Below are 22,919 nucleotides of genomic sequence, written 5' to 3'. Positions count from 1 at the left end.
ATCAACCACTCTTCTAGCCCAAACTTACAAAGTCTTCTACATTTCTTCAATACCCCACATGTTCAGGTTGTTCACAGCAAACAGCCCACTCTCTGGTACCAATTACTTTATTCGTCACTTTTCTGACGCTGTAATACAAACACTGACCCAAGCAATTTACAGAAGGAAGAGTTTATTTGCGCTTATGGTTCCAGGGGAATTACAGTCCGTCATGGCAGGGAGGCATGGTGGCTGGAGGTGGCTGGAGCAGAAGCAGCAGAAATGAAGCTCTCACATCATCACGAGCAGGCACAGGAAGCAAGAGAGCTACTGGGTATCTGGCAAGGCTTAAGAACTCTCTAAGCCCACACCCAGTGAGGTACTTCCTCCAGGATGGACACACCTTCTAATACCTCCCAAAACACCACCATCATCTGGGGACAAATGTCCCAATACTTGGAGCCTATGGGGGACATCTTCACTAAAACCATCACACCCTGAGGGGTGGTTTTTAATTTAGGCATCACCCCCATCTCCTCTATTTGCCTTTCGGGCTACATTAGTGAGGGTAGTTTTTGCTCCTGTTCTACTGATTTCCTATTTCAGGTGTGCAGCTAACAGATCCTCCATGCACTGTGGGAAGTACTCTGTGTGTCAGCTACCACCTTGCTTTTACAAGCCTATTTTTCCTCTACAAAAAAAAGTGTAAGTGTGGTATTTAGAAAATATTTCTTATGTGGTCAAATTCCGATGAACTTTATTTTCATTAAACCGGTGATAGACCAACAATTCTTCACCAATGTACACCATAGAGTACCTTGAACTCTGCCCTATTACTTAGTATGAACTCTGTAATAGAGGATCTTGGAGATTTTTTTTTCTGGTATTGACTGGTCTTTGTTTTCTGGAAAAAGAATTCATAGTTCATTTTTCAGATAACTATACATATGGTATTTGTATTTTAATTAAAAAGACTCTTGTTATGTCTGATTCTTTAGGCAGAAATTCATTATAAGGACACTTCTCATTTCCTTGAAATGTTCCCTTTCTTTTTTCTAGGGTTCTTAAATTGCAAAAGCCAGTTAAATTATGTGCTTTGGGGAGTTAATTTTTGGTACCATATGCCTCTAAAAATGATTTAATTTTATCTAAATCATGGTTGCAATGATATTTATGTTCCATAATGCACATAGGCAATTTAAGAAAAAAAAATTTAAACAAAAGCACAATAGTCTGTTGTTATTTCAACAAAATGTGCAATACGTACATAAGCTCACAAAAGTATGTTTATTATGAGTAGTTTTGATATCTGAACTCTGTTGTTGCCTTTTGAAACTAGGAAATTCAAATTCTTAGGAAAATATCTGTTAGGCTTCAATTTTTGTGATGTACATAGGACCATAACTAAAGCACAAATAGTTACACAAGCATTTTGTAAATAAGCTGTGACTCTATCACCTTGGCAAATCCAGACATTGGGTCCACGTGGCTAAATGACTGTGGAGCAGTCAGCTGCCTCTCCGCCTCTTTCCACTATTGCTCCTTCTTCTCAGAGGTGATCGCTAGCTCTCATCTCATGCTGTCCTTCCATTTTCATGGTAATTCCATTTACATAGCAATCATGTTAGCATGTACAGTATTATTTTTTCAGTTTTAAAAATTATATAAATACTACATATAGCATTTGAAATTTTAGTATATTTATTTTAAAGGCTAGGGTTTGGGGTACGACACAACTCAGTGAGTTTTCCATTACTCCACGGATGGACAAGTTGATTGTTTCCATTTTTCACCTTTTCAAGCAATCATTTTATTAGTCTTTGAGCACATGTGGTGATTTTTTTCCTACAACAGTGTCTGTTAAACTTGATGTACATTAGACCTACAGGTCTGGTTAAAGCTTACATACTGTATGAGAGACCCTGATTTTGCCCATCCGTATGGCCATTTTTCTAGAAAAGCTGATCCGATAAGGATCTTGAGGGTTCAGAACTCTGCTGATCTAGAAATTGCACCTCCCAAAGACAGTGTGCCTTCAACTTTAGAATGTTTTTTAAAATATGTTTCTCAATCTGATGAGTATGGGGTATATAGATTTATTTGCTACCATCAAAAATGAACATGTCTTCAAGCGTTCTTAAGGCACACAGAGAGCTTTGCTTTCTGTCAATTATGTGTTTATATCATTTCCCTGTTGTGGTGTAGCATAATTTCCCTATTGATTTGTAGGGACTCTTTGTATATTAAATAAATTAATATTCATCCATGCTGGGTGTAACATTCAACTATCTTCTCAAAAACTTATGGCTTGTTTCTCTTTAAAATTTAACTAATTTAGTATCTTCAATATGATTAAATTTTTATTTTACATTAGAATTGACCATTTAATATTTTGTTTTAAAATTCTCTTCCTTGAGATCATAAAACTGCACTGTAATATTTTCCTCCAAAAATGTTAAAGATTAACTTTCCTCACTGTGATCCACTTTGCTTTCATTTGACTGCACGTGTGAGTTTGAGTTTAGGAATCTAATTTTTTTTAATGCTGAGCAGATAAACAAATATGTCATTCTGTCTGCATGGTCTGTAATACCCTCTCTACTGTACACCACATTTCTATTGTTTTATACAAGTGTGTCTTTTACTGACCTGTCCTTAATGATCACATACTGTCTTTACTCATTCCACTGCTGATATTACTGTAAGTCACGTCCTATCCATAAGATGTATTTTATATGTTACATGTCAAATTCTTCCAGCTTTTTCTCCTCTCTAATGATTGCCTTGACTCTGCCCAAAATTTTAGATTGAGATCCATGAAATCTGATGAGATTGTTGGCAGCTTTGACGAAACTTGACATGCCTGTCACACAATCTTTCTCATATGTGAACATATTGTCCATCTCCACTTTATTCAGACCTCACTTTATATTCCAAAATATTTTCCAACATTTCTTTGCAAAGCCCTGCATGTTTAAAATGACATCTAAACCAGTCTACCTTACATTTTATTTTGTGTTCATGAATGGGATTTTTTCCTATTCAATTAAAATCTTCTTATACTAATATATTGAATGTTATTTTAAAATATTTTGTTTGTATTTTTATTTTATGTGTATGAGTATTACATCTGTATTGCCTACATGTATGGAAGTCCATCTGTGCATACAATGCCCTCAGAGGTCAGAAAAGGGTGTTGGGTGCCCTGGAACTGAAGTTATGGTTGGTTGGTAGCCACTATATGGGTGCTGGGAACCAAACGCAGGTTCTGTGGAGGAACAGCAAGTGTTCTTCACTGCTGAGCCATTCTCCAGCCCTAAAAGTTGTTTTCAATGCTGATATTATGGGCAGAAAGTTACCACACTGATACTGTTTCCATCTGCTGATTTGTAGAGCCCCTTGAGTTTTCTGTGTAAACATGCTTTCCAACTCTTGTAGGACCTGCAGTAAATTTTTTCATGAAGGTATTAAATCTTCATATTTTTATTCTACTGACATTTACCAGAATGTTCTAAGACACATCCCTATTTTTAAAAGATTTGATGGCGGGTTGATTTATGCTTTTATCATGTTAAATTTTTATCAGTTTAAAATGTTAAGTTTTAAGAAATATTCATTAAGTGTTCCCTTTTTGTTGGTCTCTTACAACTGATCTTTTATAACCGTTTTCCTAAAATAGTTGTCATAACAAGTTATCTTGTCCAGTATTTGATCATATTGACTTTGATCAGTGTGGGTGTGCGGGCTGTGGGTGTGGGTGTGTGAAGTTTATCAGAATTTCTCTCCTTAAGAACCCTTTCATTCTTCCCTCTTCTTGCTTTCTCCAGAGGACCAGTAGCTATAGGTTTCCTCAAACCTCAACATGCTTGATGTATTATTCTTTTCCTGTTGGTCTTTAAAGAACTTCTTTAACCTAAGTGAAAGTCAGACTTGTAAGTGGTCAAACCTAATGCTTTGTGGTTCTCTCGAGATACAACACACACAGGGCTGGAGAGATGGCTCAGCAGTTAAGAGCACTGGCTGCTCTTGCAGAGGACCCAGGCTTCGATTCCCAGCACCCACGTGGCAGATAACAATCATCCATAACTCCAGTTCTGGGGGATCTGATACTCTCTTCTGACCTCCATGGGCATTGCACAACATGCCTGCACTTATACTGAGACACATAAAACGATAAATAAAATATTTTGAAAATAAAATAGATATAACATGGACAAATGAACGAAGGCAGACTCAGTGCACAGCCGCTTCTCCCCATGAGGCTGTGGCCGTGAGAAGCATGTCCGCCCAGCTGTCCCAGTTTACACAGCCAGAGTGTTCCCACATGTAAAATTTCCTTCCTTCTAAGGAATGCCTCTGAAATTCATCTTCCTCTTATTTGGGTTTGTCTTTTTTGTAGCCGCTATAATAACAATTAGTGATTCTTACAACAGGCAAGTTCTTATTCCTGGAGATGTCCACAGCGTCCCGGGATCTCGCGAGAAGAAAAACATTCTTCAGAGTGCTAAGCTAGCAACAGATAACCACAGCCTCGACATAGAAAGGACACTCCAAAAATAAAAAATGAAAGTGCTATTCTACCATTTTTAAACAAAGATAACTGTTTAGTTTGCTGTCACTTAGTGGGACTGGGGATCAAATCTGAGGCCTTGTACATGCTAGGCAAGTCCTCTACTGCTGAGCCACAATGCCAGCCCTTCACTGAAATATATGATGCCCTTTGACCAAGGTGAAGAGAACATCCAACAACCATGCACTGAAAACCAGCTGTTTTAGGCTCGTCTCTGAGAACTTGGATTGCCCTGTTGGTATGTATTATCTAGTCTATGTTTAAGCAGGTCAGGCTTCATTTAACTTTGCCTTCAAATTTTCACTTTTCAATCAGTGCAAGACTACAGCACAAGAACAAACTCTATGAAAACATAGGATTATGTGTGTCAAGTTTTGTCATTCATTCTTACTAACCTCTGTCAAGGACAGACGAGAAATCATTTTGCAATGCAACCTGATTTGCTGGATGCTCTTGGTTCAGATCTGCAGCCGTTTGACGGTTTGTAGAAGTCTGCATGGCTGCCTTTCACCCATAAGTAACTACTAAAGATCACAAGGAGAAAAAGGGAAGCAATTTGATTTAAATCAATGTGGCACCATTGTTTAAGAACATGAACGTTTAAGTTAGAAGTAGGTAACCTTAAAATACTGTTTAAACAGCTTAAAAGAAGCTATGTTAATGAACCTTCAATAAATATGATAAACCTGTGACCTATTGTCATGAACCAAGAGAACTGAAAGATTATTTTTGTAAAGAAAAATAACGAAAGCATCACTTGAGAGCCCAAACCTGAAAAGAATATTTATAGTTAGGTTTCAATTAGCATGTTACATTTATTAGAATATAGACACTTTATTGAGGATGTCTATCTTGGTCTATGTTCTGTTGAGTAACAATGCACAGAACTAAATATCAATGTGGTTTAAAACATGCTTTCATGTGTAATTTGCATTGATAAGGTACTCGACAAACAGTCTCCTGATGATTTTAGTTTATAATGCTTAGCTCTATTCTCACCCTCTGAAAACAAGTTATCCAACCTGCATGTCACATTTTACTATAAGACCAAGTTTAAAGCTATGAGGTTTTCAACATGTGTGTTAAGAAATAATTCTTAAAACAGTTATCATCACTCTTTCCTTCCTCTACAGGTGTTCTGTCACTACTGTAAGGTGGGTTCTATAGCTTTCTCAGTTTCAGACTGAGGTAATTTATAATCTGAATACAAGTTTTTCATGTACCTTATAGTCAATACAAATTATCAAATTGTTAAATAGTATAGTTTATGTCAAAGAAGGGTACTATCAGACCAAGGCTCACGCCTACAATTAGTGCCTGTTAACATGAGCTGCCTTTCTGTTGCTGTCATAAGATGCTATGACCAAGTAAACTTACAAAAGGCAGAGTTTATCAGACTTATGATTCTAGAAGATAAGAGGCAGCCAGAGCAGAAAGCTGAGCACTCACATCCTCAAGCACAAACAGAAAACTCACAGAGATAAACTTAAAATGGGTCAAGGCTATGAACTCTCAAAGTCCACCCCCAGTGCCTTGCTTCCTCCAAATAGGCCACACCTCCTAAACTTCCCCAAACAGCACCACCAACTTGGGCTGAGTGTTCAAATACTTAGAGCCTAATGGGGAACATTCCTCATTCAAACCACTACACAGAACAATAGTAATCTTGAATTTACTGGCCTAAATTATCCAAACCATCCTTAAATTTTATTCTGGATAATGTACTTCAACATTAAACGAGCAAAAAAAAGTCTGTTTATGAAAGTATTTTTGTCCTAAGTTAACAAATTAAATAGAGATCGTAGTTTCATTTTTCTGTGAAACTAGTCTGTCTGTGTGTATGTGTACAGGTGTGTGTGTGTGTGTGTGTTAGTTATAACAGTATTTAATAATGATAAGAAACCATTCCAAGATATCAGATATCGAAATAGTTTAACTGTTTCAGTGAACTATACATATCAAAGGTTTCTAAAATCTCTACACAGACTGTTGGTATTTTATAAAGTACTGTGCTCACAACACCCTGATCCTCAATCCTCAGCTGTATTTTAACATATTTACTATAGTTATAAAGAGATGTTTCATGTGAATTTTTTGTTTGATATGAATTTTACCTTTGTATTTTTAAAACACACTGAATGATTACCCTTATTACTTAACCCCAGATGAGTTTGCAATGACAGAATGTGATATATATAAATATTTGAAGGGTTTGTAAATTGTATTTTAGTCAATTTTTCTAAATTTATTTCATTAAAAATAGACGCACCATAATAATTCCGGGTGGTGTGCTGTTGAAGAGCAAGATGCTCTGCCTTGCTTGGTAAACCTCCCACTGTTTTTATTTTTGTTGCCCGATGGTGTTTTATATTAAACTTCCTGGTATATCAGACCCCATAGGAAAGCTCTAGTTCCCTCAGCAGGTCCAGTGTTAAACACTCCGCTGGAAACATTGTGTCTACTGTACTGCACTCTAATGTGGCGACAGTGTTTCCATGTCACGTGGTCAGAGGGAGGCAGATTAAGCAGAGCTCTAGCTGGAAATTTCCTCTCCTTATTGTTTGTCCCTCCGCAGCTCATGGCTAAGTTCATTCTCCTTAGTTGTGTCAAGCTCTGACACACAGCACCAAGCCATGGTGAGCTGTGCAAGGAAGAAGGCTGTCCATCAAAGTCTTCACCATGTTTTTTTTTTTTTTTTTAAACTTTGGCTTGATCAGATGGGCCATTCAAAAAAAAAAAAAACTTCAAAGGATTATTTTTTAAAAAGAAAGAAAGGTTCAATATGCCCCGAGGCTATCGGTTTTGAGTTAAACTGGGTGAAGTAGAAATATTTTACTCATCAGCTTTGCAGTCACAGAGTCTGCCTCAGCTAGAACAAAACTGCTGAGGCATTTAGAGAAAATTAACCCCCCATCCTGGCGGCCAGATGTGACTGGTCTCTGACGAATGCACATGACTGGGCTGGAAAATCAAGAGACTGTGAAATTCCTGTCAGGTCCGTACAGTGCAGAATGGGCCATTGACTGCTTTCTATATTTCCTTCATCATTCTTCTCCAACAGTGCCATCAATTTCCTCTCCTCTCCTGACTTGTGCTTTCTCCCTCCCTGTCGCCGTTAGATCTGTGAGCTGCAAAGAAGGATGGACAAGCAGTGGCAGGAGTACTCCCGGCTGGTGATCCTCTTTTACCAGAACAGGCTGGCCAAGTTCCAGAGCGAGTCTCAAGAGGGCGTTCAGAAAATATTAGCTGTGCAGGTAGGTGACTGATCGAGATAGAAAAGCCAAATGATGGAGATGAAGCATTAAAACCACATCCCATCCGAGTTTATAGATTTTTAACCTCTTTGATAAACTGGAATTGCATGAAGGATGAATTCGGTAAGTTAGCACATATGGCATGCATACTTTGGGGGAGAGGGAGCTTGGTCTTCTCACAGATTTTTATACATACGCTTGCTAGAAATGTGCTATTTCAAACCATCAGGATTTGGGACTGCTACCATGCTCTGTGTGTGTGTGTGTGTGTGTGTGTGTGTGTGTGTGTGTGCGCGCGTGTGTGTGTGTGTGTGTGTGTGTGTCCATGTGGAGGCCTGAGGTGGATATAGTTTGTCTTCATCTATCACGCTTCCTTTTTGAGACAGAGTCTCTCACCGAACCTGGGTCTCTCTGTTTCCGCCAGTCTAGCTGGTCCACGAGTCCCAGGTACCCTCCCATCTCCATCTCCCCAGCTCTGGGATGGTAGGCACAGGCCACTGGGCTGTGCCTGGACTTTTCACACGGGTGCTGGGCTTCTGAACTCGGGTCCTAGGCCTGTGCAGCCAGAATTTTACCCGCTGAACCTCTCCCCAGTGTTGGCATTCTGCTGTAAAAATATGATGGTGGTTACCTGGTGATGCCTGTACAACAACATGTGCTTTGCTGGCAACAAAGCACCTTGTCTGTCTTTAACTGTTCTCTCTCTCCTTCTGTTCAGCTCATCCTTCTAAGCAGATACAGAAGTGACTCTATTTGAAAAATAAGCCACTTGGGACTAGCTATGGCTCCAGATGCATGTGACATTCTGCTGCTGTATGAAAAGCATTTTGAGTCTGAAAAGCATTTAGTGATTCACTTGCCTTTAAGACTCTGAAATAGTTGGGAAACTCCTGTTTGTCATGTGAAGTCTATTGCTAGAATAGTACTGAGAGTTGTTTCAAATGAATGTTTTCACATTTCAAATAACATAAGGTGTGTTAAACATGACATCCCAAAGGAAAACACATTCTATTTGGTTTTATTAAGAAGCTAAATGAGAAAGGCTCACCTGTTCCATGAAGAACAGAAACACCACCATCGTCTTCCGAGCCACAATCGTCAGTAACTGGTGCCATTAGCAAAGAATATCAAATCCCAAAGCACATGTGCTTTCAAACATTTTGATTATACATGTACTTCATGCTGCTTTTACTACAAGAAAAATATTTTGTGAAGCATTTCCACAGCTCCTGAGCTATTTCAAATTTCATTCTCATTGATGACATTTTTAGCATTTTCATATGAGAAGTGTGTGTACTTTACATATTGATTCTATTGAGAATGGGTTATAAAAATGGAAATAATGAAAGGATTAAAGGAAAGTTTTAAAAAGGCAATGCCTGGTGCAGGAAAGTTTAATAGAAATTTATACACAAATAAGTACAAATGAAAATTACATTAGTTGAGACTTCTGTAGCTTTTTTGTTTTCCTTTAAAAGTCCGTTAACATAAAGCATATTAAAATATGAATGGAAAAATAAATGAATAGCTAACTCAAAATAAAAATATCAGTGACTACTACCTTGATTCCTCTTTTAATAGTCAATGGCTTATGTGTATCCTAATTACTTAGTGTCTTAGAAAAAGCCTAAATTTCTGCCTAAATATGTACATTATTATACACTCACAATTCTCACTGTGAATTATCATGTCTTTTCAAATATTGACAATATTATTTGGATATCTATAAGGTGAGTTCTTAATCCATAACCTTCAAATAATCTATATTCTTGTTTTATGTTAGAAATGCACCCACATGTTCTGTGATTCTAAATTGCTTATCTTTATGGGTGCTGTGTAATATGGAGATTAAAAGATAATCCAGGACAGGCAGGGAAACTCAGCGAGCATCTCTATAGAGTGACAGCGGCAAGCTTGGATTGCATGTAGGGAATTTGAGGAGCATACCTCAGTGACTACTTTTCTTCTCTACAATAGATGCCTTCAGCTTAGAATGTCTAAACGTCAACCTTTATTAAAAGTGAGATTGTAACTTTCCAAATTGTGCCATAAAACGAGAGGAACATGCAGTCCTTTTGAGAAGATGGAATTTCAACTGTACAGCATGGTTCCCAGTGCCCTCCTGGTCCCCCTCCCCCAGCCTTACCAGTGCTGATCCTTTGATCTGCTCTGATTCACTAGAGAGCTTGATGTTTATCCCCTTCTCTCTCTCCTGCTTCATTCTTCCTCCTGCCTTACCCTTTGCTTGTTAAAGAGAACCTGACACTTTATGCACTGCTTGCTCCGCAGAGTCTTCCCAAGTGTAGCCCCACCTCTTTCTGCCAAGTAAGCTAACTTTCCTTGAGCTTAACCTCCACCACCACCCTGTACACACTACCACAGCACTTGTATGTTCAGTGATTAACTCTCCTTTTTTATTGCAATGCCCTCTTTCCTAGAAGTTGCTGTGCTCCCAAGGTAAGATTTACTCGGTTCCTCCGCAGGTGATGTTAGGAGTATCAACGTGTCTACGAGGGATTGGTACTGTCAGATGTCTACCCTGGTTTCGTTTTATTCCACCGTGGTCCACTTTTTGAAAAGGAAACAATGGTACAGTTTCTCAGTATGTTTTCAGGGGACTCCAGCTGTCAGCGTACACAGTCTGATTCACCATGGTTAAATATTGCTGTTGCTTTCCATTATTATATGACTAAATCTCAGGATTCAATTTCAGCGTCTATGTTGGGGAGTCTAAATAATGATTTCTACTTCTAAAGGAGTATTAAAATGATGTTGTAGGGTATTAGTCAGCTACTAGATGAGAAAAATCATTTGTCAAACTCTTTGAAAAACTAATTCTATATAATTAACTAAAAACAATTCAAAATCAACACTGAACAGAAAAGGGAATCTTTGGTTCATCCTTGGAGCAATTTTTGCAGAACTCTATAAAGGCAATGACTGCAGATCTGCACTTGGTGGAAAACCGACGAGATGAGCTTCGAATTGACATGATCAAGCAATGCCAGAAAGGCAAGTGGCAATTGGAAAAAAGATGGTGTATTTGACTTGGTAACAATTTACATGTAAAAAGGATTGAAGGCTGCTAGTTGACCATAACTTGGGTAGACCCCTAAGTGAGCTACTTCAAACTGACAAAAGGAAGTCTCATCTCCAGCAGGCACACGGGACTCTTCACCTCTGATAGCACAGGCACCCTTTATATAAATTCCCAACTTCATACAGAAGAACATGAAGTTCTATCATTATTTCATTTTCTTGCAAATGTTTTCTCATTTTCAATTTATATCATCTTGTAGTGTTTAATGTCTCTCTCTCATTTCTTACTTTGAAGAAGAAAAGCCTGAGCACTGACCAATCACTCCATCCACAGGGATGCAACCATGGCATGTTAATGCGACCTTGGACTGAGTAAACAGGAGTTTTCCTCTCTGAAAAGACAAGTTTGTCACAGTTTCTCGTAGCTTTGGCACATGTGTAGTACTGCACTCAGTGTAGAGAATACAGTCATTCTGACACTCTAGAGAGTAACAGTAACACGAGACAGAAGGAGGAAGGACATAGGATGCAAGAACGGTAGCCCACAAAACAAAGTGGCTTTGGAAATGCCCAAAGGACAGCAAGACCATGTTTGGTTGAGTACTAGAAGCTCACGACAGGATCAAATGATAGAAAAGATGAGCAGGCAGGTGGACCCAATAGGAATAAATCTTCTATCAAGTGTCACTGCCCAGGCATTCACTGCCGTGGATAAACCAGAAGTAGGCAGCACGCAAGTGTGGTAGGGAAGGAGATGTAGTTTTCAAGAGAGCGAACACTTTGGAGCTTAGCCCAGGGTGCACCCCCTATAATGTCCCCATGACTTCTGCATGTGTATCTTTGGACATGTCTGCACCACTTCACACACCAGTATTCGAGTGCTCTCAGTTTGGAAATCATCTTGTCTACCTGAAACCAGTTATGCTTGATGTGTGCTATGTACAAATTCAAAGTACTGACTTAAGACTGAACGTGATAACCCCAAGCCTTTTCAGCTCTAGGTGCCTATAATCTTGTGTTAGTGAATAATAAACTGAAACATTCACTATTTGCTTTGCCAGGAATTCTGCTGACCTATAAATAATGTGCCCAATTATTTATAGCATGCAACAAAAATTCAAAAATCATTTAGCCATGTGATATAACAGAAAATTTCTATGTATTCTTTTTGAAAAGAAAAAAATACTGTTAAAACATATGCACCGTATATTTGTAAAATAGAAACAGATCTAATATACTTGAATAATGATATGTTACTAGCAAAATCTTACTGGTTAATTCTAGATAGTGGTAAAAAAATGGTAGTTAAATATAGTTGCAATGTTTTAAGAAAGTTTGCTATGAGTGTAAAGATAGATTTATGTCTCCTTAACTACCAGAGGAGAAGTGCTGTGGTAAAAGGTGGACAGTTCAAAAAGCAAGAAGCAAAGATAAGTGTAATATAGCAAATAAGAACAAACTTATTAGCGACTTAATGACCATATACACTTTCATGATGCATTTGAAAGCTGCAGATTTTCAGATTAATCAGAAAGACAAAATCCACATTATTTAGAAGTGTTGCACTTAAGGCAAATAGAAACTGAATAAAAAGCATGTTAAAAGATTTTTAAAGTCCTAATCTAGAAACAGGGAAACTTTGAAGCAAAAGTATTAGAATGCCCAAACTTGTATATTTCTTACGGATAAAAGATATCTATTAAGACATGCCAATCACAAGACAGATGCACCTAAGAAAAATAACTTCACAGTATATGAAGTAGGATGTGGTTGAAATGCAAAGAAAAGTAAACGCGTCTACAATCAAAATGGGAGCAGTTATCTTATCAATGGGGATTTTTTTTTAAGTGAAAATGCAAACGTACCACATATCAAGATGCAGGGACTCATTTAGAGTTTTAGAAAATTTATTAGAGTAATTTAATATAAGCAATAATTAAAGGAGAGACTATATTTTAATTGGTATGTGCTGAAAAGTGATTGTTATTAAGGGCAAAAGCATACTGTGAAAAGTAGTATATAACAAAATTCTTTTAGCTAACATGTTTTTTATAACAATAAATGGGCAGAGATCCTGTGTAAAGGGGGAAAAACTACCATTATTATACAGTGTTGCTCTTGACTAATAGTAACAACTGAAGAAGCAAAAGAAGTAATAAGACAGGTATTTAACACGTCTACCTGAAATACAAAGTTCTTAAGAGTAAGCAAAACAGAGTTCAGCAGGCTGTGGTGTCATGTGCCACATGGTGGCTGACAACCATCCATTTCTCCAGTTCCAGGGGATCTGACGACCTCTGCTGACCTCAGGCATTGCACAACACAGATGCACTTACATACATGCAGGTAATACACTCATACACATAAAAGAAAGATAATAAACAAAATATTTTTAAAAGCTACACTCATTAAATTGACAGAAAATATAGTAATGAAAGAATGGACAAAAAGACCTCTAAAACAGAGTAGAAAAATGGATAATCTTTTTTCTTAAATTTTTCTTTAATGTGTCAAATCATAAATATTTTAAGTTTTGTGGATCACAAAAACTGCAACTATATCAGCCATGCCTTATATGGGGAGACCAGCTATCATCGGTATCATGCGAATGTATGCATGGGATCAATAAATCTTTATTTACAAACAGGCAGCAAGCCTGAGTACTTAGAAAACCTCATACAGATTTGGAATTTAGAATATAGACCATTCATTCGGTAGCTGAGGTATAAAAATAAATACCTAAAATATACATGGAGTAAGAATGCTTAATCTATAAATTAAATAAGACATGCAATGTGTTATGCATATTTGCAATAATGTATTTTGTATATATAGATCATAAAATAAGCACTCAGGTCAGTAATATCTGTTTAATGATATAATATTGCACACTGATGTTCTCTAAATCCCAAACTGGGGTGTCTGGAGCAGTTGTTAGAGTTTTCAATTCAATACAGAAAACATTCTTTTAGAGCAGGTGAGCAGTGAGTTGGTGGATCACTTGCTTGGTTTGTATCATCTGGGATGCTTAGCAGCTATAGAAGTGATGTACCTGGATTAGGGAGGTAGCTCAGTGAGTAAGGTACTACCACGCCAGCATGTGCCCACATTGGATCTCCAGATCTCACATGAAGAAGAAGAAAAGAATCAGGCCATGTTTGCAGTTCCAGACTTGGGAAAGCAGAGTTCCAAGCTAGTGAGAGTTCCAAGCTATTGTGAGTTCCAAGCTAGTAAGAGACTGTGGAAAAAGTGATGGCTCCTGAAGGAGCTGCTTTGGCCTTTGCACGTGCACACTTACCTGCACACTCTAACACACACACACAAATTATGTCTTCCAAGATGACCATTAGTATCTCATGAAATGAGGTGTATGGTGCGCCCTGCACACAGCGAAGAGTTTACTGCTGTAACTCAAAGCCTTTTCTTTTGCCGTATATCAATATTATTATATATCTGAAACTCGAACAAATTCTTGCCAAAATTGACTAAAACTAACTAATCATAAACCAATTTGTGTTTTATCATCGTTTTATGTTCACAAAACTTTCAAGGCAAGGACCGAGGGCTCAGTGCTAGAAGCATATGTGAGGCCTTGGGTTCCACCATCAGTACCATAAGATTAATTTATAAATTAACAAAATCTTAAAACTCCAAGTCCTTTTTTTACTTTTTAAAAAATATATATATTCTTTTTTGAGAATTTCACACATGAGTATTTGTATTATTTCAATCCTTCTCAGTCCCCCACTACGACATCCTGTGTTCCCCCACATCCTCTCAATTTTTTATCTTTTATGATAATTATTTTTACATATACATACATGCATTTATAAATATACATATATAATACACTGAATCTATTTAGGGTGCTCATATGCACCTGTGCTTTGGGCCATTCATTTGTAATTAGATAAGCTCTCAGGGAGGTAGTCCCTGGAAAACTGATTCTCCCTCCATCAGCATCTGTGGATTGCTTGCCTCTATTCATCTTGAGGTGGGACCCGCAACTCCAACTCCAAGTCTTACACATAATTAAAACTCTTGGGAACTGAAGAAACTGTACTCTAGGTACCCAACACCACTAGTTATATAATGTAATAAAAGGAATGCTCGGCTGACTTCAAGTCCTTTGATTCCTGCCATGGTTTTTAAAGTATGCTTAAGCGTGTAAACAAAGACGAATTAAACAAATGTTCTTAGTTAAAACATTCAAATAAATGAGTCACATTTTAGCCAAATATCTTACTTTAGCTGTAAAATCAGCATTCTGTTCTCATCTCAAATTGACTGTTGCGAACAAATAAATGCCTGTTGCCAAAAATCATTTCAGAGTCAGAAAATGGTGTCTAAAAGGGATTTTAGTCCATTTCTTCACATCCTACCTTTAGGAGCTACTATCTCATTATCCTTCTCAGTAGAATTATGCCCCTAGAATTTTATTTTGATTGATATTGGGGAGTGAATTACTGTAGCATATTGAAGCACTGAATTTGTTCTATTTACTGAGTGCAAATACAGTACACAGAATACATAGGATGGCCTTTGACCTTTAGCCGTTTACATCAAAGTTGAAAAATATCAATTAAGTCCAATGCCTATTTCTTAGATGCCGGCTTTGTGAAAGGCATTTTGCTATACACCAGGGGTCCAACAGTAGAAGATAGAATCTGTCCTCAAAGAGCCTCTGATGTTTCAGAGGAGGCTGCAGAGTATGTTGTAGAAATATAAAAGTGAAGGGCAAGAAGAGCTCAAGGTAAGAATGGAAGGAAGGTTTCCTGAAGGGAGTAGCTGTCTGTTACATCTTGAATGTTGATAGGAACCACAACAAGATGAGACTATGTAGTAATTAGTTGCAAGGTTAAGTGTAACCGGGTATAGGCAATCAACATTATGGTTAGCCAGAATGCAGACAGAACTACTTAGACCTGAATTCAAGAGAATATCTTTGTAAAACTGAGGTCAGGAAAAGGCTTCCAGGAAACAGTAGCTCAGTACAAAGCACAACGATGTGGGGTGAAGGAAAGAGAACAAACACAACAACACACGAGGGCCTTGGAGTCCGGGTCCTCGAATACACAGTGGACATTTGTTCATTGTTTCCTTTCTGCAATATATTTTAATTGACTTTTTGTGCATTTCATACAATACATCTTGGTCATATTTAGACCCCCCTCCCTGTCTGCATCCCTTCATAGCCCCCCCATGCTTTCATGCATTCTGTCATATATGTTAAGTCCTATCCGTTCAAGTTTGTGTACCCAGATGTCCCTTGGTGTGAGTTCATCCCCTGGAGCCTGGTCAGCCTGTCTAGCATCGCTCCCTTAAAGAAAACCAACTCTCCCTCACTCAGCAGTGATCACCTGCCAATAGTTTCTTGGCCAAGACTGGGGTTTCTTACCTATTTCCCCAGTTTATGCTGGGTTTTGTCTGGTTTGGGTAATGCATGGGTCTTGTGAATGCTGTTGCCATTGCTGAGTCCATTTGAGCAAGCTCCCAGCTGCCTGGAAAACTGTTTCCTTGTGGTCATGCCCCACCCCTGGCTCTTAAGAAAGCATTTATGTAGTTCTTACAGTCTGCCATTGTTCCTGGTGCTTTATAAATTTTAATTAATGCAATTTTCAAAGAACTCTGTGAGGTACTCCCTTAGTAACTCCATTTTATGGAAAAGGAAACTGAAGGGTAATGTATTTTGCCTAGGATCAATATCTAATAGCAGAGGCAGAATTTAAATTCAGGCAGTCTGGCCATAGGGGACCTGCTCTTAACCACTCTGCTATGGCAATTCTGTCAGTGTTACTAGACTACATTATGTCAAAGGAGACAGTGAGAAGAGATAAAGTCTTCAGGGCCACAGGTATCAAGCTGGCTACTTAACTTTGACAGTCCTGCAGAATACTGAATATTCAGTTAAAATCTCCTGACCTTTCAGTTCTCAAACCAAATAGCAAAATACTAGCATGCACTTTTAGGTATTACTTTTTTTTAGTATTAATATAACTTAGAATATCATCTACTAGTGGGAGGTATATTTGAACCATTAAAAGTTATAAAAATGGATGTGGTCATTTAGTGAGAAATATTAATTACAAATCCAATTAATTCAAAGAGTCCCCCAAATGATATATACATAAAAGTAATTTCCATTTAGATTAATTGTAAACTCCCAGAAATCAGAGATAAAAGTAACAATGATAAAAAAGCAATGTCAAAGACACAAATTTTAAAAATAAAAATTTAAGACTGTATCAGAGACGATGAGGGTAAGAAAACATCAAAGGGTGTCTCTAAACTGCTAAATGGATGAAAAAGCAAGACCAATTATCTCCAAATCCTCTAACAGGAAGTACCTCTCAAAAATAAGGAGAACTGATGTGAGAAAGGAAACTTGAATCTAATTCTGAAGGAGGGAGAGATAACACCAGATGAGCAAATAAAACAGACTTTTCAGCTTTTAATGTGTTGAAAATGCACTTAGATATGAATACAAAGACTGTAACCCTCCTTTAGGACTCATGGCATGTATAAATGCAGCACGAATGAAGGCCGGAGCATGGAAGACCAGAGGCAGGAGGAACGGATCCGTTGTACGTCTTTAATTTAATATGAAATATCATGCCACAAACTCCACAGACATTGAGTGTCGGAGGCATACTGAACTCCCCACCCCCAAAGTCAAGAGGCACAGCAAGAAAGCCAATAGAAGAATTAGCACAGAATACTAAAAAGTGTTTTATTAACTTAAAAGATGGAAGAAGAAGAAAAACAAATACACAGACAGAAAGGTCAAATAAGAAGAAAACAGAAAATCAGTGATTATAAATTCAGCAAAATCAGAATTTATATTAAATATAGATGGATGGTTTAAAAACCTAATTAAAAATAGATGAAGTTACACTGGATAAAATAACACTCAGTTTTAATGTTTAGTTATTCATTTATTCTAATTTTGTGTGTTTGAGTGTTTTGCCTGCACCATGTGTCTACAGAGGCCAGAAGAGGGCACATCTAATGTGTGGAACTGGAATTATGGATGGTTGTTCATTCCATGTGGGTGCTGGGAACTGTGCCAGGGTTCTCTGGAAGAGCAACCAGTGCTCTTAACCAGTGAGCCATCTTTCCAGTCCCACCATTCAATTTTATAGTGCTTATATGATATACAGTAAAATTACTAAAAACTAAAAGGATAAACAATCATAGTATCAACACCACACACAATACAACTGACAAAAATGAAACCTAACAACTAGAAGCATTACCACAAACAGAGAGGACCATTTCCTAAAGAGAAGGATTCAATTCATCAAGTACCTATAATAATCCTGGACATGTACTCATCTAAAAACAATTTCAAAAATATGTAGTTCATATATTGAATAACCTTAAAGTAGAAATAAAGGATCATACTTATAGGTTGACATTTCGATGCTTTCCTTTCCATAACTGATAGAGCCTGAGGTTTTCTAAAATCAGTGCAAACAAGGACGATATTTGGAGATTGTCCCACCCAAGGTGGATGGGTATGCACCATGTTGGAGTATGAGTGGAACATTTCCAAACACAGTCCACATGCTAGACCATATAGCATGTCTCAAGTCATTTAAAGTCAAGACATTCAAAGTGACGGGATGGGTAAAGACCATGTTTTCTGCACAATAGAAATATTAGAAATGAATAATTAAGAAATATTTGGAAAAACATACCCTAAAACTGGGAAATTAGGCCACTTCTGAAAAGTAATTATGAGGGACATTAGATAATACTTTTAAGAGGATTAAGAAACTTCATGCAAGGTTAATCTCATAAGGTGAAACTGACAATTCCTGGGAGACAGAGTGAATGGTCTCCTGGGAGTGAGTTCGAAGGTCTCTGGGGGTTGAGCAGAGGGCTTGGGTATATAGGAAAGACTGCAAAATGAGGTCAGGAGAAGGCTCAGGGCTGAGTCAACAGTGGGTCCAATGTACGAAGTGTCCTAATTAGCGCCTAAATTAGCAGTCAGCACACAGAACCTGGGAGAGGACCTAGGAATGCCCTGGTAGAGAAGCCCAGTATGTGAGCAAATTAAGTTCTTGATCGTTCGTCATCCAGCCTCCTGTGTCCTTTCATATGCCGACTCCGTTGTTTAATTTTCCCTTTCAGTTTATTTGCGTTTCTCTTTTCCCCTCTCCCCCAAAACCTTTTTCTTCTTCCTGTTTCGTCTCAAAGGGCTTTCACACTCCACCTGCTCCTTCATGGTACAATTCTTAGGTTTTGTTCTCCACTCCTGGCATTGGACTTATGACTCATTTCACCAAGGTTCAGGACTATTCTCTCTGACAACATCCAGAGTACCTGCGGTAATAACGATGGATCTGCATCTTCCATTTGAAGATAAATGCAATAGCATTTTAATTCCACTGTTGAAAACTAAGATGAAAATACATTGATCTCATACACATATCAGTATGATGTAGCATCAGAAGGTTAATAAAACACTTATCAATACTAAATTTTATTCTGCATTCCTTTTATCCCATTAAATATGCTAAGTGCAAATGTATTCCTATTTTTAATTTAAAATAAAATAAGCAAGTTCTTCTTGCTTTTATTATTAGAAAGATATAAATTATGTCTGTTAGACTTATACTCAACAACAAAAGAAACAGCATTTTAAATCTTTTAATTCATTTTTTTTGTCAGCAGAACATTATTCAAGTGGAGGAGCCAGTCAGTGGTGTGGGGGAGATGAGTTTTTCAAAGACAGAACTTTAAGTTTGAAAATTAGTGACTAATGGAGCATATCCATTAGGTATTTTTCATACAACTTAGCATCATCATGACATAATGATGCTGCTTTGATGTGAGATTAACTTAGACACACAATTTTTCATTCAAAAGTATCAAGATTTAAAAGCAACAAGCAAGAGCCATGATAACATGTGTAAAATGTTAGGATGAAATATTTTGAGAAAGGCCATTTTAACAGTGACCTGTGAAACAGCCTTCTTGTACACAGTACCAAGTTTACCATGGAGCACAGATAAAGCTGCAATCAGAAAGAGGAAGGAAGGGGGACTAGGTAAACCTTAACGTGGAAACAGTGTGTTGCACAGTTAAAATAGTCATTTTTTCATTCTTTGTTCAAAATGTGATGAACTATATGTCCTACCTCATCCACAGGATGGGAGGAGTTTTGCCATAGGATTTTTAATCTCTTTAAAAGAATTACACATGAGAAAAGCATCTGAAATAACACTCACCTTAGAAAGTATTCTCTCTCATTTCTCCTCCAGCAGACTCTTCGGCTCATAAAAGGAACATATTTTCCCAAGCTATCCTTATATTCCCCTAAAATGAACTAAACTCCAGGCAAACATGAGAAATAAATTTTCCTTACATTTGCATACTAGATTTCTGTTTCATAAATATCTGGTCTGCTAATGCCAACAGCCCTCTCTGGCAGAAGAGGCCCTGTCACCCCATTCTAGGGTGACTGCACAGCAGAGAGTAGAGGTATTGTGCAGAGACTCATGGCTACAAAGCACTGAATCCTTGAATTTATACCTTGCCCACTGTGGTTTCTATTCCCAGTCCCTATTAATTAAACGCTAGCCTGCAGTCTCTTCAAACTGGCTTCCTGTGTGAGTTATGCTAGCGTAACCCTAAGAGAGAAGAAAGGTAGATCCTGGGCTCACCCAGCTAAGATATCAGGTTTGGACATTCCGTCATCAGGACATATTAAAGGGCATTGTGTTTACTTGGCAGAATATAGGCCTCTTTTTTTCCTTAACTAAATGTGGACCTGCTTCAAACATTGCCACAGCTTTTGAATGCTTCAGACATCTGCAGTTTTACAGTAGACACCTCATTCTGCATCACGTATTTGAAGACAGCTTTTTCCCCAAACAGACCAGCTTCCTGGAAAGCCCTCCGTGTTCCTCGTCACCTGAGTGAATGACAATATTTCAACACAGCTCCAGTAAATGTGTTGATAAACATATCATTGGCCATAAATGCAACTGTTGGAATGCTATCCATGGTTTCAAGCCAGATTATGTTTTTTAAAGACACTAGTCTTAAAATTTAGACATTTAATTTAATTATCTTTCCCCAGAAAGATATACAGAAATCAGAAACCTAGTGTGAATGACATTATCTTCCCAGAAATGAAAACTTGCAACAGTATTTTTTTGCCACAAACTCAATAATTTCAATATAATCACTAACTATGTTTTTGTTTTACAGAACCCGTATGATTTGAAAAAAGAATAAAATTGCTTTTAAAGTACAAAAATAATTATGAACCACTTGAAACGTAATGTCTGTGTTTTATTTCTCATCAGAATTCATTAGTGTGTAACATCAATAATTTAGCCCGTCATTTGCCAACACTGACTTGGCTCAGTAGTTCAATCATGTAACCCTGTAAACTCACTTTCCATTAAAATGAATGTTGCTGACAAAGGACAACTAAAGAGATACTTCATTTATTAACTAAAGAGGTTCTTCATTTATCAACATTTTTAAATTAGGAGTTTGGGGCCACAGAAGCTTAGCTGGATGATTGATTTGACGGATCTTTATATTAGACCTGAAGACTTGTTCCAAATCATACGATGCTTTCCACAAAGATAATCTCATTCGTGTAGCCATTTGCTCAGGGCTCTCTTTGGAGGCAGCTATGGTTGCCTGCAGAGCATCAAATCACCTACCCAAATGAAAACTTGACTGCTTGGGGCAGAATTATGAAATACGCAGCATTCTTCCCTATCTTGATTTACTGGTTTGGGCATGTTTCTTATAAAACCTACAACAGAGCATTTGATATGTTAATAGCCAAATGTTAAAGTTTTGCTGAGGCATTAAGCAAATAGGCTACATTAGTTAATGATGGGTGTAAGGATCCCAGATTGGCAAATTGTACTTCAGTGTATTCTTCCTTCAATATCCATGGAAGATGGGTTCTGGGACACTCCACCCCAGAATACTCAAATCTACAGACACTTAAGTTCTTTGTATAAAATGACACAGTGTTTGCATATACTCTATGAATGTCCTCTTGGATGCTTTAAATCATATCTAGGTTTCTTATGATGCCTCACAAAATAAAAACTGTGTGAACAGTTGCTATACTATATTATTTAGTGAATTATTTAGTGAAAATGTGACATGTACAATACACATCCTACCGTTTCTGAAATACTCTTGATCTGCACTGGTGGTAAAGCAGGAACGCGAAACCCATGGATGATGAAGGCACACTACATTCAAATTATGCATTGCTTGCCCTTAACCTATACTTTCCCCGATTCATGCCTATGGATGCCATGTACATAGTTTTGGAACAGAAAGTTTTGTTTTCCAGGGTTGATCCCACAGCCCTTGCTATGTCAACATCACGTCACTTGGAATGCAAAAAGCAAACAAACAGACAAGTGTGAACATCCACAGTGTGGTGAGCACAGCAGGAAATAAAAATTCCTTTTTCAGGTCAAAGTTTTCATCCTGTGGGCCTCTAAACACAGTTCAGAGCAAATGCTGTAAGAGTGTGTGATCCCTGCTTTTTCAGAATAAATTAAATGCATGTTTCTTATTGAAAAGTCTTTTGTACAACTAGGGGGATCTCAGCATTTAGACTTGAGCATTGCCAGCTGGCAACTTTCCCTGTGTTTGGATCAAAAACTTCTCAGCCAACTGATTCATTCAAAAGTCAAAATCCACAGCTAAGGCTGGATTATAAAATTCTATCTTTACTGTATCAAAACTGCTTATTTTTAAAATCTCTGTCTGCCTTTTGCACTTTCCTTGCGACCCTGGAAGGTTCTATATTAAAAGGATGCTGCAGAAAAGATTTGAAGATTTCTTACCCCTTTGTTATCTTTCCATTTCCTTAAGAAAGTTTAGCTAGAAGAAAAAAACTTTGCCAAGCATTTTTAATAAGAATTCACTCATTTCACACGCCCTGTTAGTACTGCCGCAGGGTTTTTGTGAAGACCTGGGGGAGGTGGAATGTCATACCACACGCAGCACATAGGCAGATGCAGTGAGTTTCAGCATCATTAAGTGGGCCTGGTTTCTGTAGCACTTCACTCATTGCAACA

At 37.7% G+C, this 22,919-nt stretch overlaps 1 protein-coding gene across 1 annotated transcript in view; it reads left to right on the top strand.

Moving 5' to 3' along the window:
* The window catches only part of Ccdc178 (coiled-coil domain containing 178), a 383,133-nt gene that overhangs the window by 343,931 nt on the left and 16,283 nt on the right, over positions 1 to 22,919 (top strand). Inside the window, exon 20 of the mRNA XM_008828861.2 lies at positions 7,669 to 7,803. Coding sequence (XP_008827083.1) covers positions 7,669 to 7,803 — 135 coding nt within the window. The remainder of the gene's footprint in view (positions 1 to 7,668; positions 7,804 to 22,919) is intronic.

Source organism: Nannospalax galili, unplaced genomic scaffold (genome assembly GCF_000622305.1).
Source record: "Nannospalax galili isolate Female #2095 unplaced genomic scaffold, S.galili_v1.0 scaffold252, whole genome shotgun sequence".
NCBI classification, from domain to species: Eukaryota; Metazoa; Chordata; class Mammalia; order Rodentia; family Spalacidae; genus Nannospalax; species Nannospalax galili.
The sequence above is the reverse complement of the archived record's forward strand: the minus strand, read 5'-3'. Positions and strand labels throughout refer to the sequence as shown.